At 46.2% G+C, this 14,239-nt stretch overlaps 1 protein-coding gene across 1 annotated transcript in view; it reads right to left on the bottom strand.

The window, feature by feature from the left end:
* Window positions 1-11,120: 11,120 nt before the first annotated feature.
* The window catches only part of LOC148442256 (fish-egg lectin-like), a 133,260-nt gene continuing 130,141 nt past the window's right edge, over window positions 11,121-14,239 (bottom strand). The window contains exon 4 of the mRNA XM_088464113.1: window positions 11,121-11,385. Coding sequence (XP_088320239.1) covers window positions 11,220-11,385 — 166 coding nt within the window. The 3' untranslated portion in view covers window positions 11,121-11,219. The remainder of the gene's footprint in view (window positions 11,386-14,239) is intronic.

The following is a 14,239-nucleotide window of genomic DNA, read 5'->3' as shown; positions in this document are numbered from 1 at the left end:
TGTGAGTGGCAGAATAAATACATACACAATATAAAGCCCTAGACATAGAATTGCATGTAGACATGCACATACAGCACCTATACAGTATATGCACTAAATAAACACACAAAGCCATGTAAATGTTATAATAATGCTTGGCATGTGTGGGGTGTGAAAACCACAGCCTACTGCCGATGGTGGCAGACTATAACCCTCTGACCAGCAGCCTGCATACAGTAACAGTACATCTAGCCAGACAATAGGGAGATCCTCCCCACCTGCTGGATTATGAAGGAGCCATCTTGCTGGGAGTCAGGGCACTCCCTAACATGAGCAGGGACCTGGGGCACTGGCAAGAAATCAGACATAGAGAAAGGAGAGAAAGGAGGGTAAAGAAAGAGCTGAGATGAGAGAGAATGAGGACAGAAAGAAAAGTGAAAGTAACATTAATACATAACCTGCCTGCAGCAGGAGCCTGATCCTCACAGGAGAAACAAGCTGAAAAGAGGCAGTCTCCTATCTGCAGCTATTACTAATAGTACATGCAGTAGTAGTTATGTGTTACATTACCATCATCAGCACAGCAAAAGTTATTACATCACTGACTATAATGTTAGCACTCACCTCCCCTTTACAGCTCTGCCACACTGTTCTCCTGCTCTTCCTTCCCAGGAGCCCTGCTTATATAGGAGAACTGTGATTGGCTGGCACTGTCATGTGCTTTTCAGTGCATGTTATATCCATTTCAGTGTATGTTATATCCATTTCAGCATATGTTATATCCATTTCAGCATACATCATATCCATTCCAGCATACGTCATATCCATTTCAGTATAAGTTATATCCATTTCAGCATAAGCCATATCCATTTCAGCATAAGTCATATCCATTTCAGCATAAGTCATATCCATTTCAGTATACATCATATCCATTTTAGCATAAGTCATATCCAGAAAGCAATAACTTAGGTATATGACATATCCAGAAAGCTGTAATTTTGACTTGAACGGCCCCTCATACACTGGCAACACAACCCTTGTGGTCGACGTTTCGGAGTTTTATTCCTTTATCAAGACATATATATATTGCATAGCTGTATACGAATACCAGACAGCCAAATAGATACACATTTGTACATACTTACAACATACACACTCATATATCTGTATACGGATACACAAATACATAGCCACACACAGATACCCCATATACAGACACACATATACATAGGTACATAGATGTACTCATATAGTTGTCACTCATATACCCATTACAGAGGTACAAATATGCACACAGATAGACATATACATAGGTACATACAGACACTCATATGCATATACCAATACACAGGTATATATATTACATACAGTCACTCATTCATATATAGCGTTCCCGCTAGGCTGTTTTAGCGGGGCGCGGCACCCTGCCCTCCTTCTGGAGGGCAAAAAGCACCCTGCCCTCCAGGAGGAGGGCAAAAAGCGCCCTGCCCTCGCAGCCTGCGGGAGCCGTTCTAACCCGCGGGACGCAGTGTCCCGCGGGTGGAGAAACATGCGGTGACCCGGTCACCGCCGGAGAATAGACGCCGGGCGCATGAGCCCGACATCTATTCTCCCTGTCTGCAGGGCTTGGGGGCTGCCCGGCGTGTCCGTAAGTGCCGGGCACGCCCCCAAGAGTGACGAAAAGGGGACGCGTCTTATAGATACGCCCCCTTTTCCGATGACCATGCCCCCTTCTCGGTCGTGTGCGCGCACAGGCATGCCCTCTCTAGCTCCGGCGCCCTGCCTCCCGCCGGAGCTAGAGGGAACACTACATATACAGATACACATATACATAGGTTCATATAGACACTCATATACATATACAAATAGGGACTTATTGCACCCAAAAAAGGGGAATGGCCTCATAGGGAAGGGCCAGGGAAGAGATAGGAGAGGCCAGGAGATGCTGGGGATGAAATAAGAGGAAGCTACAAGTGAGAATGATAATAAACATAAAAGTGACAGGCCCAATCAGCGCCCCCTGCCTGTGGTGCCCTGTGCGATGGCACCGGCCGCACTACCCTAGCTACGGCCCTGCTGCTGGGAACAGGCACCTGCGCTCAGAGACACAGGCACAGCGGAGCTTGAACACACTGCTCGGTGTGTGAAGATGAGGCACAGCACAGTGGGGATGGGAATAGTGGATGGCAGCGGCTAATAAGACCCGCTGCCGCCATCAATGCTATGCGATAGGAAGATGTTTTTTAGAGAAATTCTCAACGACCCCTCCAGAGGCCGGAGGGCTGCTAGTGCCTGTGAAGGCACAGACTGTTGGATGCGCTACAGGGCAGCGGGGTTGCTGACAGGTGCCGGGCCGCTGGCGGGCTGTCAATTGTCCAAGAAGGCCCCCGATTAGTGATGTGGGGGGCTGTATTAACCATCAAACAAGTACCAGAGCAAAAGACGCGCTACAGGGGGCGGGGCCGCTTGCAGGTTGGGGCTGTCAATCATACAAGGCCCAGCATGAGTGATGCCCTACTGGGAAGTGGAGACAGACGGCCCCCTAGTCTAGTCGGCCCACCGGGAAACATCCCGCTGACTTTAATGGCCAATCCGCCCCTGCCGTCACCTCATAATGTTGACATTGTGAATGCTGACAGTCAGAATGTCAAAAAATTATTTTAGGGTTAGGTTTCACTTAGGGATAGGGTTAGATTAGGGTTAGGCTGCAGTAAGAGTTATGCCGCGTATCCCCATGGCGATTAAAATGAGCATCAATCATCGCATGAACATGCCGATCAATCTGCCTATAATGACAGATTGGGCATGTTCGGGGATGAGGGAGGGTGCTGGCACTGAACGACATCATTCAGTGTAGGCACTACAGGGGATGAGGAACGACTGTACGATTATAATGTTGTAATCCTACTGTCGTTCTACTATCTGCTAGTGGATACGCACCTTTAGTGTTAGATTAGGGTTAGGCTGGGTACCCATCAGGTGATCTATTGGATGATATATCGTCCTGATGCAGATCAGAATGATATACTGTATTGTTCATAGCTCTCAATGACGTGCGTCGTCAGTGGGGTTGCCCCATCGGATGTGCTGCATGTCAGATGGGCCGACCACGCTGATGTCATGCAGGTGAATGCGGGATGGAAGAGCATATTGCGCGGTTGGGCAGTGTGTACAGCACCCCGATATATCCTTCCTTTGGGCGTTGGGTCGGCTGGGATAAACGTCGTTGTGATGTGTACCTAGCCTTAGGCTCCAATTAGGGTTAGGGTTAGGCTCAGTGTAATGCTGCCCATCCACTAGCAGACCATAGAAACGACAGCACGATGACAATATTGTAATTGTGCAGTCGTTTCTATGTCTGTGATAAGCCTACACTGAACGAGCAGTCGTTCAGTGCAGGCTCATCAATCATCTGGCAACATGCCGTTATCGTCAGGTTGACTAGCATGTTTGCACGATGATAGATGTCTAAACGACCAGCGGGCATGCGCATCGCTGGTTGTTTTAGAAAAATTTGCAAACGATTTGCAAATGATTGAACAATTGAACGATCGTTATCGTTCAATCGCTCAACTTTATCGTCTAGTGCATGGGCAGCATTAGGTTTACATGTAAAATCAGATTGTCGACATCCTGTTGACATTCACAGTATCAACATTCTGGCAATGCCTAACAGAAAGAGGAAAATTATATAACCACAGGCGCGTGGAAGGGATCCCAATATCAATAAATGCAGTTTAATCTAAAAAACAGATGTAAATATAAAAAGATCTATATATATACTAATAAGAGACAATAATACCAATAATCGCACCAATTATAAAACAATGGATAACACCCTACTGATGTTAGAAATGGTTCCAAGCCAAAACAAGTAATATAACAGCGCTTTAGGTGTGTCTGACTCTAACAACTAAATTGCAAATGTGCCAAGAAGATATGTAAACCATACTCATGTAATATAATAAAAATAAGTAATAAAAATATAAACAGCCAATAAAATTACTTAATAACAATAATTCATGCCAGTAAAAGGTTCAAGTTCCATAACTGAAGATTGAAACACTGTATCAGCCAATTAACACAATCCTTGAGGAAAGGAAAATGGTTATACAGTAAGTGTCTTGAAATCCCAGTATGATACAGAGCGCAGAACTTATACTATAACAAACAGCCGGGTCTGGCTGTAGGCGGCTGTAGAGCAAATATAAGTGATCTCACCTCGAGGCCCATTTATCAAAGTGTTTGAGGGTGTTTTCGGGGGTTTACCTCTAAGTATCCCCCATATGTATGAAGGAGGGACCGCAGCAGGTATCTCCAACACCTGCTGTGATCCCTCCATTACCGCTGGCAGCCGCATCCCCCATAGGTTTCTATGGGGGAAGCGATGCTGGCAAATTTACCAATATCCGGAATGCGATGCATTCCAGATATTACCCCCCACAGCTAACGCCATCTGAATATAACGTTAGCTGCTGTAGCCTATGGGCTACACCGCGCACTATTAGCCCTCGCAGCCTGCGGGAGCCGTTCTCACCCGCGGGACGCAGTGTCCCGCGGGTGGAGAAACATGCGGTGACCCGGTCACCGCCGGAGAATAGACGCCGGGCGCATGAGCCCGACATCTATTCTCCCTGTCTGCAGGGCTTGGGGGCTGCCCGGCGTGTCCGTAAGTGCCGGGCACGCCCCCAAGAGTGACGAAAAGGGGACGCGTCTTATAGATACGCCCCCTTTTCCGATGACCATGCCCCCTTCTCGGTCGCGTGCGCGCACAGGCATGCCCTCTCTAGCTCCGGCGCCCTGCCTCCCGCCGGAGCTAGAGGGAACACTACATATACAGATACACATATACATAGGTTCATATAGACACTCATATACATATACAAATAGGGACTTATTGCACCCAAAAAAGGGGAATGGCCTCATAGGGAAGGGCCAGGGAAGAGATAGGAGAGGCCAGGAGATGCTGGGGATGAAATAAGAGGAAGCTACAAGTGAGAATGATAATAAACAGAAATGTGACAGGCCCAATCAGCGCCCCCTGCCTGTGGTGCCCTGTGCGATGGCACCGGCCGCACTACCCTAGCTACGGCCCTGCTGCTGGGAACAGGCACCTGCGCTCAGAGACACAGGCACAGCGGAGCTTGAACACACTGCTCGGTGTGTGAAGATGAGGCACAGCACAGTGGGGATGGGAATAGTGGATGGCAGCGGCTAATAAGACCCGCTGCCGCCATCAATGCTATGCGATAGGAAGATGTTTTTTAGAGACATTCTCAACGACCCCTCCAGAGGCCGGAGGGCTGCTAGTGCCTGTGAAGGCACAGACTGTTGGATGCGCTACAGGGCAGCGGGGTTGCTGACAGGCGCCGGGCCGCTGGCGGGCTGTCAATTGTCCAAGAAGGCCCCCGATTAGTGATGTGGGGGGCTGTATTAACCATCAAAGAAGTACCAGAGCAAAAGACGCGCTACAGGGGGCGGGGCCGCTTGCAGGTTGGGGCTGTCAATCATACAAGGCCCAGCATGAGTGATGCCCTACTGGGAAGTGGAGACAGACGGCCCCATAGTCTAGTCGGCCCACCGGGAAACATCCCGCTGACTTTAATGGCCAATCCGCCCCTGCCGTCACCTCATAATGTTGACATTGTGAATGCTGACAGTCAGAATGTCAAAAAATTATTTTAGGGTTAGGTTTCACTTAGGGATAGGGTTAGATTAGGGTTAGGCTGCAGTAAGAGTTATGCCGCGTATCCCCATGGCGATTAAAATGAGCATCAATCATCGCATGAACATGCCGATCAATCTGCCTATAATGACAGATTGGGCATGTTCGGGGATGAGGGAGGGTGCTGGCACTGAACGACATCATTCAGTGTAGGCACTACAGGGGATGAGGAACGACTGTACGATTATAATGTTGTAATCCTACTGTCGTTCTACTATCTGCTAGTGGATACGCACCTTTAGTGTTAGATTAGGGTTAGGCTGGGTACCCATCAGGTGATCTATTGGATGATATATCGTCCTGATGCAGATCAGAATGATATACTGTATTGTTCATAGCTCTCAATGACGTGCGTCGTCAGTGGGGTTGCCCCATCGGATGTGCTGCATGTCAGATGGGCCGACCACGCTGATGTCATGCAGGTGAATGCGGGATGGAAGAGCATATTGCGCGGTTGGGCAGTGTGTACGGCACCCCGATATATCCTTCCTTTGGGCGTTGGGTCGGCTGGGATAAACGTCGTTGTGATGTGTACCTAGCCTTAGGCTCCAATTAGGGTTAGGGTTAGGCTCAGTGTAATGCTGCCCATCCACTAGCAGACCATAGAAACGACAGCACGATGACAACATTGTAATTGTGCAGTCATTTCTATGTCTGTGATAAGCCTACACTGAACGAGCAGTCGTTCAGTGCAGGCTCATCAATCATCTGGCAACATGCCGTTATCGTCAGGTTGACTAGCATGTTTGCACGATGATAGATGTCTAAACGACCAGCGGGCATGCGCATCGCTGGTCGTTTTAGAAAAATTTGCAAACGATTTGCAAATGATTGAACAATTGAACGATCGTTATCGTTCAATCGCTCAACTTTATCGTCTAGTGCATGGGCAGCATTAGGTTTACATGTAAAATCAGATTGTCGACATCCTGTTGACATTCACAGTATCAACATTCTGGCAATGCCTAACAGAAAGAGGAAAATTATATAACCACAGGCGCGTGGAAGGGATCCCAATATCAATAAATGCAGTTTAATCTAAAAAACAGATGTAAATATAAAAAGATCTATATATATACTAATAAGAGACAATAATACCAATAATCGCACCAATTATAAAACAATGGATAACACCCTACTGATGTTAGAAATGGTTCCAAGCCAAAACAAGTAATATAACAGCGCTTTGGGTGTGTCTGACTCTAACAACTAAATTGCAAATGTGCCAAGAAGATATGTAAACCATACTCATGTAATATAATAAAAATAAGTAATAAAAATATAAACAGCCAATAAAATTACTTAATAACAATAATTCATGCCAGTAAAAGGTTCAAGTTCCATAACTGAAGATTGAAACACTGTATCAGCCAATTAACACAATCCTTGAGGAAAGGAAAATGGTTATACAGTAAGTGTCTTGAAATCCCAGTATGATACAGAGCGCAGAACTTATACTATAACAAACAGCCGGGTCTGGCTGTAGGCGGCTGTAGAGCAAATATAAGTGATCTCACCTCGAGGCCCATTTATCAAAGTGTTTGAGGGTGTTTTCGGGGGTTTACCTCTAAGTATCCCCCATATGTATGAAGGAGGGACCGCAGCAGGTATCTCCAACACCTGCTGTGATCCCTCCATTACCGCTGGCAGCCGCATCCCCCATAGGTTTCTATGGGGGAAGCGATGCTGGCAAATTTACCAATATCCGGAATGCGATGCATTCCAGATATTACCCCCCACAGCTAACGCCATCTGAATATAACGTTAGCTGCTGTAGCCTATGGGCTACACCGCGCACTATTAGCCAGCGGAGGGATCCGCCGGAACCCTCCCCGGCTATGGCGGATGTGCATGTGCAGTCCACGGAACTGCACATGCGCACCACCCTTGTAGTGGCCGGGCGCTCTCCGGAGACATCCCAGGGATGGGTCTCTTTCGGACCCCGCGTCCCTGCATGTCCCGGTTGATACATCCGGCCGATAGGATAGCTTTTTGCAAAGCGATCAGGGGCGTTACTGGCATGCCCTGATCACATTGCAAAAGCGATCCTTGATAAATGGGCCCCCTCATCACTTTCTCATGTCCACTAGGAAGTGTTAGTGTATTATGCATACTGTGTAGCACAGGTATAAACAAATGACCACCAATGCGGTTTACTTCAGACACTGCCCTATGTCCTACACTTTGGGGGCTGGGCCCAAGAGTCCTCTGCTGACTATTTGCCGCAGCTGTTACATGTGGCGTCACGCCTGCGGCACTGATATATCGGCTCCCAGAAGCACAACAGCAGATGGCAGCGGGGAGAGAATGTCGCTCAGGGCCAGTGTTAGCTGCTGAATCCTCCGCTGTTTTGACCGCTATATATGCAGCGTCTCGCGTTTCTTCCCCAAAAGGGGATTTCTTCATAAGACATCCCATTTTGGGAAAGAAACGTGTTAGGGAGATCACTATTGGATCGACCTGCTCTGAAACACTGTATCAGCAGGCAGCCCCCTCTGCGATCCTGACAAGTAGCACTTCGAGATGATACGCCGCAAATAGCGGTCAAAAACAGCAGAAAGGCACTGTGTACTGTGTACTGTGCATTCTGTGTACTGAGCATTCTGTGTACTGTGCATTCTGTGTACTGTGTACAGTGTACTGTGCATTCTGTGTACTGTGTACTGTGCATTCTGTGTACTGTGTATTGTGTACTGTGCATTCTGTGTACTGTGTATTGTGTACTGTGTACTGTGCATTCTGTGTACTGTGCATTCTGTGAAGAAATTCTATATAGTATCTATAGCACTGGCTCCCACTCCTACAAGGCTCATTCATTTAATTTGTAAACTGATGATCTAATGTTAGATTTGTTTTGTGTAGCCCTTTGTCAGCGTTATATAGAGGAAGGGAGATAGTGGAAACATGGATACACTGACAGGGCTCATAGTAGGTACCCAGGAGCAGTATATTGACTTGGATCCTAAATGTTTTATTGCAGAAACAACGAGACTCAACTTACATAACTTCAGTAAACTTTGGGACTAGTGAGATAGACTCTTTAATCTTAGTGTATTACTTTTAGAGAAGAGGAATTAGGGTATCATATAATCCTCAGACCTGTGTACCTGTTATGTAATTTCTATTGTATGCTAGATTGTAAGCTCCTAGGAGCAGGGTCCTCCTCCCCACTGTCTCACAGCCTTCTTCTCTAGCACTTCTATGACAGCCTTCACCATCCCAGCTGTATTGTGTATGGAGAATTGTGTTGCTAATTGTTACTTGTGTTCTGTTTATATTTTGGTTACTGTATTGTAATGTAATGTTCTGTGTACCCTTTACTGTATGTACGGCGCTGCGGACCACTTGTGGCGCCCTATAAATAAAATGTAATAATAAGAAGAAGAATGTAGCAAGGTAATATGTAACTCTGTGGGTCTAAGCTTCCCACTATAAAGGTGTTTATCAAAAGAAACCTAATACCCGGGTATATGGTAATGCAGGCAATAATTAATGGTTATAGTTTGTATATGCTTTAAGTATGATAGACATCTATATTAAACTACAAGTCTGCTTAACTGGATTACTCAATTTATTATTACATTGTTGTAATATTTGCATAATAGGGTTTTCCCAAGTAGGCCCACATACTAGTACTTGGGTGGAGACACTGATAATATTATATTTACCACTTATAGGGAGGAAATAGGTGGGTACATTAGACTAGTGAAATGGGAGTTAGTAACCTTGGGGGCCCTTTAGAGGGTAAAAGTGGGGTTACATCTTCCTAGTAACATCTTTGGGAAGATGGCGCTGGTACTGTGCCATAGCCTTTGACCTCTTGTGTGCATGCGCCATCTTGCCGAATATAACTGGGAAGAAGATGCCGTGGCGGAGGAGGGGGGACCCCGCTTGCTGGAGCAAGTAAGATGCAGGGCTCTTGGGGGGCCCACTACACACTGGCACCCTCGGGCGTTAATACGCCCCTGGTGAATGAGTTCTACCCAGCTGTATCGGTAGCGGTGTGGGGCTGAGATATTGTTATAAACTTGTTTTAATTATCAAAGGCTCTGATTTTATCAGCCCTTACGTATAATCCCTAGTCTCCATGGAGACCATCAATAAAGGAGACGGCAGACAAATCCAATTCATTAATTAAACCTATTAAACAAACAAACACGACTATGTTGTCCGTCATACTGTAACTCTATATAATAAAAAAATATATATATGACAAATATATCCTCAACAGGCACATTAAATAAAACTATTACAGTATGTTTTATGTATAGGAGGGGACATTAGTAATTTCTGCTACATTTACATTTATGGATATGAGCATTATTCCATCTGTTGTCTGGTAGGAAGTCATTTCTGCTATTTGTTTTCTGACATTTTACCCTTGCATTTTTATTGCATTTGGGTACATGGCCCATCATTGAGGAGATACACTGGAAAGATAGCATCCTAAGAGGACTCCTGAGAGAAACCTTGATGAGCAAAGTACAAGAATTAGTTGCGTAAGCTTCTAACCTAGTGTCTCTGGGGGAGATGTACTAATTCTTGGAGAGTGATAAAATGGAGAGAGATAAAGTACCAGCCAATCAGATCCTACCTGTCATGTTACAGGTTGTGTTTGAAAAATGACAGTTAGGAGCTGATTGGTTGGTACTTAGTCTCTCTCCACTTTATCTCTCCCCAAGGATTAGTACATCTACCCCTCATTCTTGGTCTGTTATCTTTATTTCATGTTTGGTGTGGTTTTCCGATTTATCTGGTGACACATGAAGAAACCTTTTCTTAGTGGAAAAATAAAGGAAATTTGGTGTCGGCATATATACTGTATACTCATAAGGACTTCTCCCAATCTGTACTTTGTCTGGGAGACTGTTCTAACAATGGGGTCACTTGACTTTCTCCTTCTCCCTTGGCACACCAAGGGGAAATTTACTTTAGTGATAGTTTTTAGAAGTGGAGATGTTGCCCATAGCAACCAACCAGATTTTAGCTATTATCTTCTAGAAGCTGCTAGTTAAATGTTAAGTAGAATCTGATTGGTTGCTATGGGCAACATTTCCAAGTCTAAAAACTCTCACTTTAGTAAATATACCCCCATGGGTGATCTATATCTGACAGAATTACGCTATGAGGTATTGTTTTCTGGTTTACTACATGCTTTGGAACCACCACTATTAAGTGATATCACATGGAGATTACAAGATCTCTCTGATGCTGGGACTATATACACACACCTATTCTTGTGTATTATTATTGTCTATATGGGATTATTAGAGAATTGTGAAGTGTCTCTTGTCTGCACAATAGGCTGCCGTATAGATAGGAACCCGTGATTCTTTCCATATTTATATTCTCTGTGAAACTAGTAAATATTTTACCTTGACATATAAAGGACAAAATATTTGAATTTGCATGCTTTATTGTGGTACACAGACCCAGAGTTGTAAGGACATTATTACACTATAAATTCCATTAGCTGAGATTTTGTTTTAAGTCTGCTCTTATATTCACTCTGTTATCACGCGGTCAGGAAAACTGCGCCATTGACTTTACATTTAAAGATTTCTCCTTTCAGTGAGAGAAGCCATAGGAATCCGGCATCATAGGTTACGTGCCTGATACTGAAAGAAAAATCCATTTTTATCCACGATGTTCCAATAGGATTCTCAGCAGTGACCCCCTCCCTGGAATAGAGGGAAGGATGATTGAGTATAGGACATTGACATGATTATTGTAATAATAAGATACTGTAATTGTAATAGATGAAATCTGATTGGAAGTCACCTGTCATCTACGTACTGTACACTGGTGGTGGCAGACATTTTATGAACTGGAGCAATAGTCATGAGAATGCTATTTACCACTGCCATCTCTGTGCTCTTACATGAGCTGAGCCAGTAAGTACAGTAATCATGAGAATTCAACCTGCCAGTTCACTAGATACCAGTGTCCTCTCTAAGGGGGAGATGTATCAAGGCTAGGGGGTTAATGCAATAGCCTGCGACTTGTAGGTATCAGCAAGTCCAGCCGAAGTTTTAAAGTAGCAATTATTTAAAGTCATTTTTAAAAAAATATATTTTTTACAGTTGGTCTACAAGTTCCAATGGCCCTTGAAAGTCCGGTTTGGGGCTGGTTTTACAATAGAGCAGGGGGGCCCCACGCTGTGTGTCTCAGTGCTATAGTTCAGTGGCTGGCTGGTTCAGTCTGGTGCTGGTTACTGGAGAAATAGGGGGATACCAATCTGGTTTTCCCCCTGATTTTCCAGTACCAGACTGGGGTCAGAGGACCTGTACTGGAATTCAGAAGCGATTTTGTTGTGATTTTGTACAATTTTTAGTAAATCCATGATTTCTATTGTGGTCTATGTAAAGCATACAGGGCCTGATTCAGACCTGGGCGCTAAGCTGCAAACGCACGCTATGGCCGCTAATCGCACATTTGCTCATGTGTATGCGGCAACATGCGCATGCGCGAGTCACTCATTGCGGTCAGGAATTGAGCGCTCGTAGTACAGACTGGACGCTACTTTGAGTGACAGCGCCATTTGTGGGTGGTAACAGGGGAAGGTGCTTGTGAATAGAGGAGTGGATGTGCGAACGCAGGTGTGTCTGGGTGTCTAAATGGCATTTTAGGGGTGTGCATAATTAGCAAGGAAGCGTCATTGGACACGTCACTTGGTTGGATTTCAGCCTGCAGTGATCGCAGTGCTTGCGGTGGGGTATGGTCTACATCAAACGCTGCGTGCTACTCCTATGGCTCTCGATGTTACCGATTAATCATACACTTCCTGGTGATGACGTGTGCTAAGAATGAAAGGTGGGCGGCTTTATACTCCGGCGTGCGTTCGCTCTGCCGTCGCTCTCTAAGACATAGAGGGCGTCCTTCCACCAGACAGTGTGATCGCGACATCTGCATACCCGGCCTCTTTTAGCTGCGTTAGAGCGCAGCTTAGCGTCCGGGTCTGAATGAGCTCCAGAGTACAGTGTTTTGACTGATGGTCTAATACCATCTAAATTTATTTTTGACTTGCAATTTCAGTGTGAGTTTGGCTTTAGTTATGCCGTCCATACACTATACAGTTATCGGGGCGATCTGCCCTGATATCAGCTGATCCCCCCCGATAATTGCACCGTGTGTGTGCGGACGACTGAGGGTAAAATATCGATCGGTCGGACATGCCGGACTGTCCAGCATGCCTGTCCAATGCGATATTTTGTATGTTAAATGTCGGCTGCATCGGGCAGTGAATGCCCAGCCGCGGCCGACAGACAGACATTTTTCCTGTTCCTTCACAGGGAAGGAACAGGGAAATGTCTCCTCCTCAGGGGCGGATGGCAGATATCGGGGGGACAATACACTGAGTTATCTCACAATGGGCGGGATGCATTAAATGGAAAATGCAATAAAAAAAACAGTTTTTGGGGTTTTACCGCATTTTCCATATTCACTATTGGGTGTCCGCCGTGGCTTCGTTGTGGAGGGTAATAACAGCTATTGCTGGTGTTACCCTATAGAAGCCTATGCAGGGGTGTTTCTAGAGAGGAGGGGGCTCGTGTGCAGTCTCCGACATGGGCCCCCTCCTCTCTGTCCGGCAGCCGGCAGCGCACTGAGCTGTGCACGGCCAGCGCCGGAGTTATAGACTCTGGGCACTAGAGTGCGCCCAGAGTATATAGAGTATGTGCAGGTCACCGGGAAAATGGCCATGGCGGCCATTTTCCCTGTACTGCGCATGCGCAAACGACGGGAAAATGGCCGCGGTGGCCATTTCCCAGTCGTCTTTACAGTGCCGGACCCCTCGCAGACGTGGGACTCCAGAAAGGTAAGTAATACTATGGGTGCAGGGTGTGCGGTGCTGGGCCCCCCTGGGCCCAGGGGCCCGTGTTCCCCGCACACCCTGCACCCATTATAGATACACCCCTGAGCCTATGGGCTTCAACCGCATCACGCTGCTATGAGGGATCAGATCCCTCCCAGCATGCCCCACAGCTGCTGCGTCACTCTGCGCATGCACAGATGGACTCCTGGGTCATAAACCCGGAAGTCCAGGGCGCAGTGCTGATCGCAAAGGACATCTCTTATCGGAAGAGCTGTCCTTTGCTGTACTGATCACATGTTAGTGCATATGTGATCAGTACGGATGCGATGTCTGGCGGTATGTACAGCATTATGTTAGTGCATATGTCATCAGTACGGATGCGATGTCTGGCGGTATGTACAGCATTATGTTAGTGCATATGTCATCAGTACGGATGCGATGTCTGGCGGTATGTACAGCACTAGGTTAGTGCATATGTGATCAGTACGGATGCGATGTCTGGCGGTATGTACAGCACTAGGTTAGTGCATATGTGATCAGTACGGATGCGATGTCTGGCGGTATGAGCAGCATTATGTTAGTGCATATGTGATCAGTACGGATGCGATGTCTGGCGGTATGTACAGCATTATGTTAGTGCATATGTCATCAGTACGGATGCGATGTCTGGCGGTATGTACAGCACTAGGTTAGTGCATATGTGATCAGTACGGATGCGATGT

Source organism: Taudactylus pleione, unplaced genomic scaffold (assembly GCF_031769625.1).
Source record: "Taudactylus pleione unplaced genomic scaffold, aTauple2 ptg001592l, whole genome shotgun sequence".
Classification (NCBI taxonomy): Eukaryota; Metazoa; Chordata; class Amphibia; order Anura; family Myobatrachidae; genus Taudactylus; species Taudactylus pleione.
The sequence above is the reverse complement of the archived record's forward strand: the minus strand, read 5'-3'. Positions and strand labels throughout refer to the sequence as shown.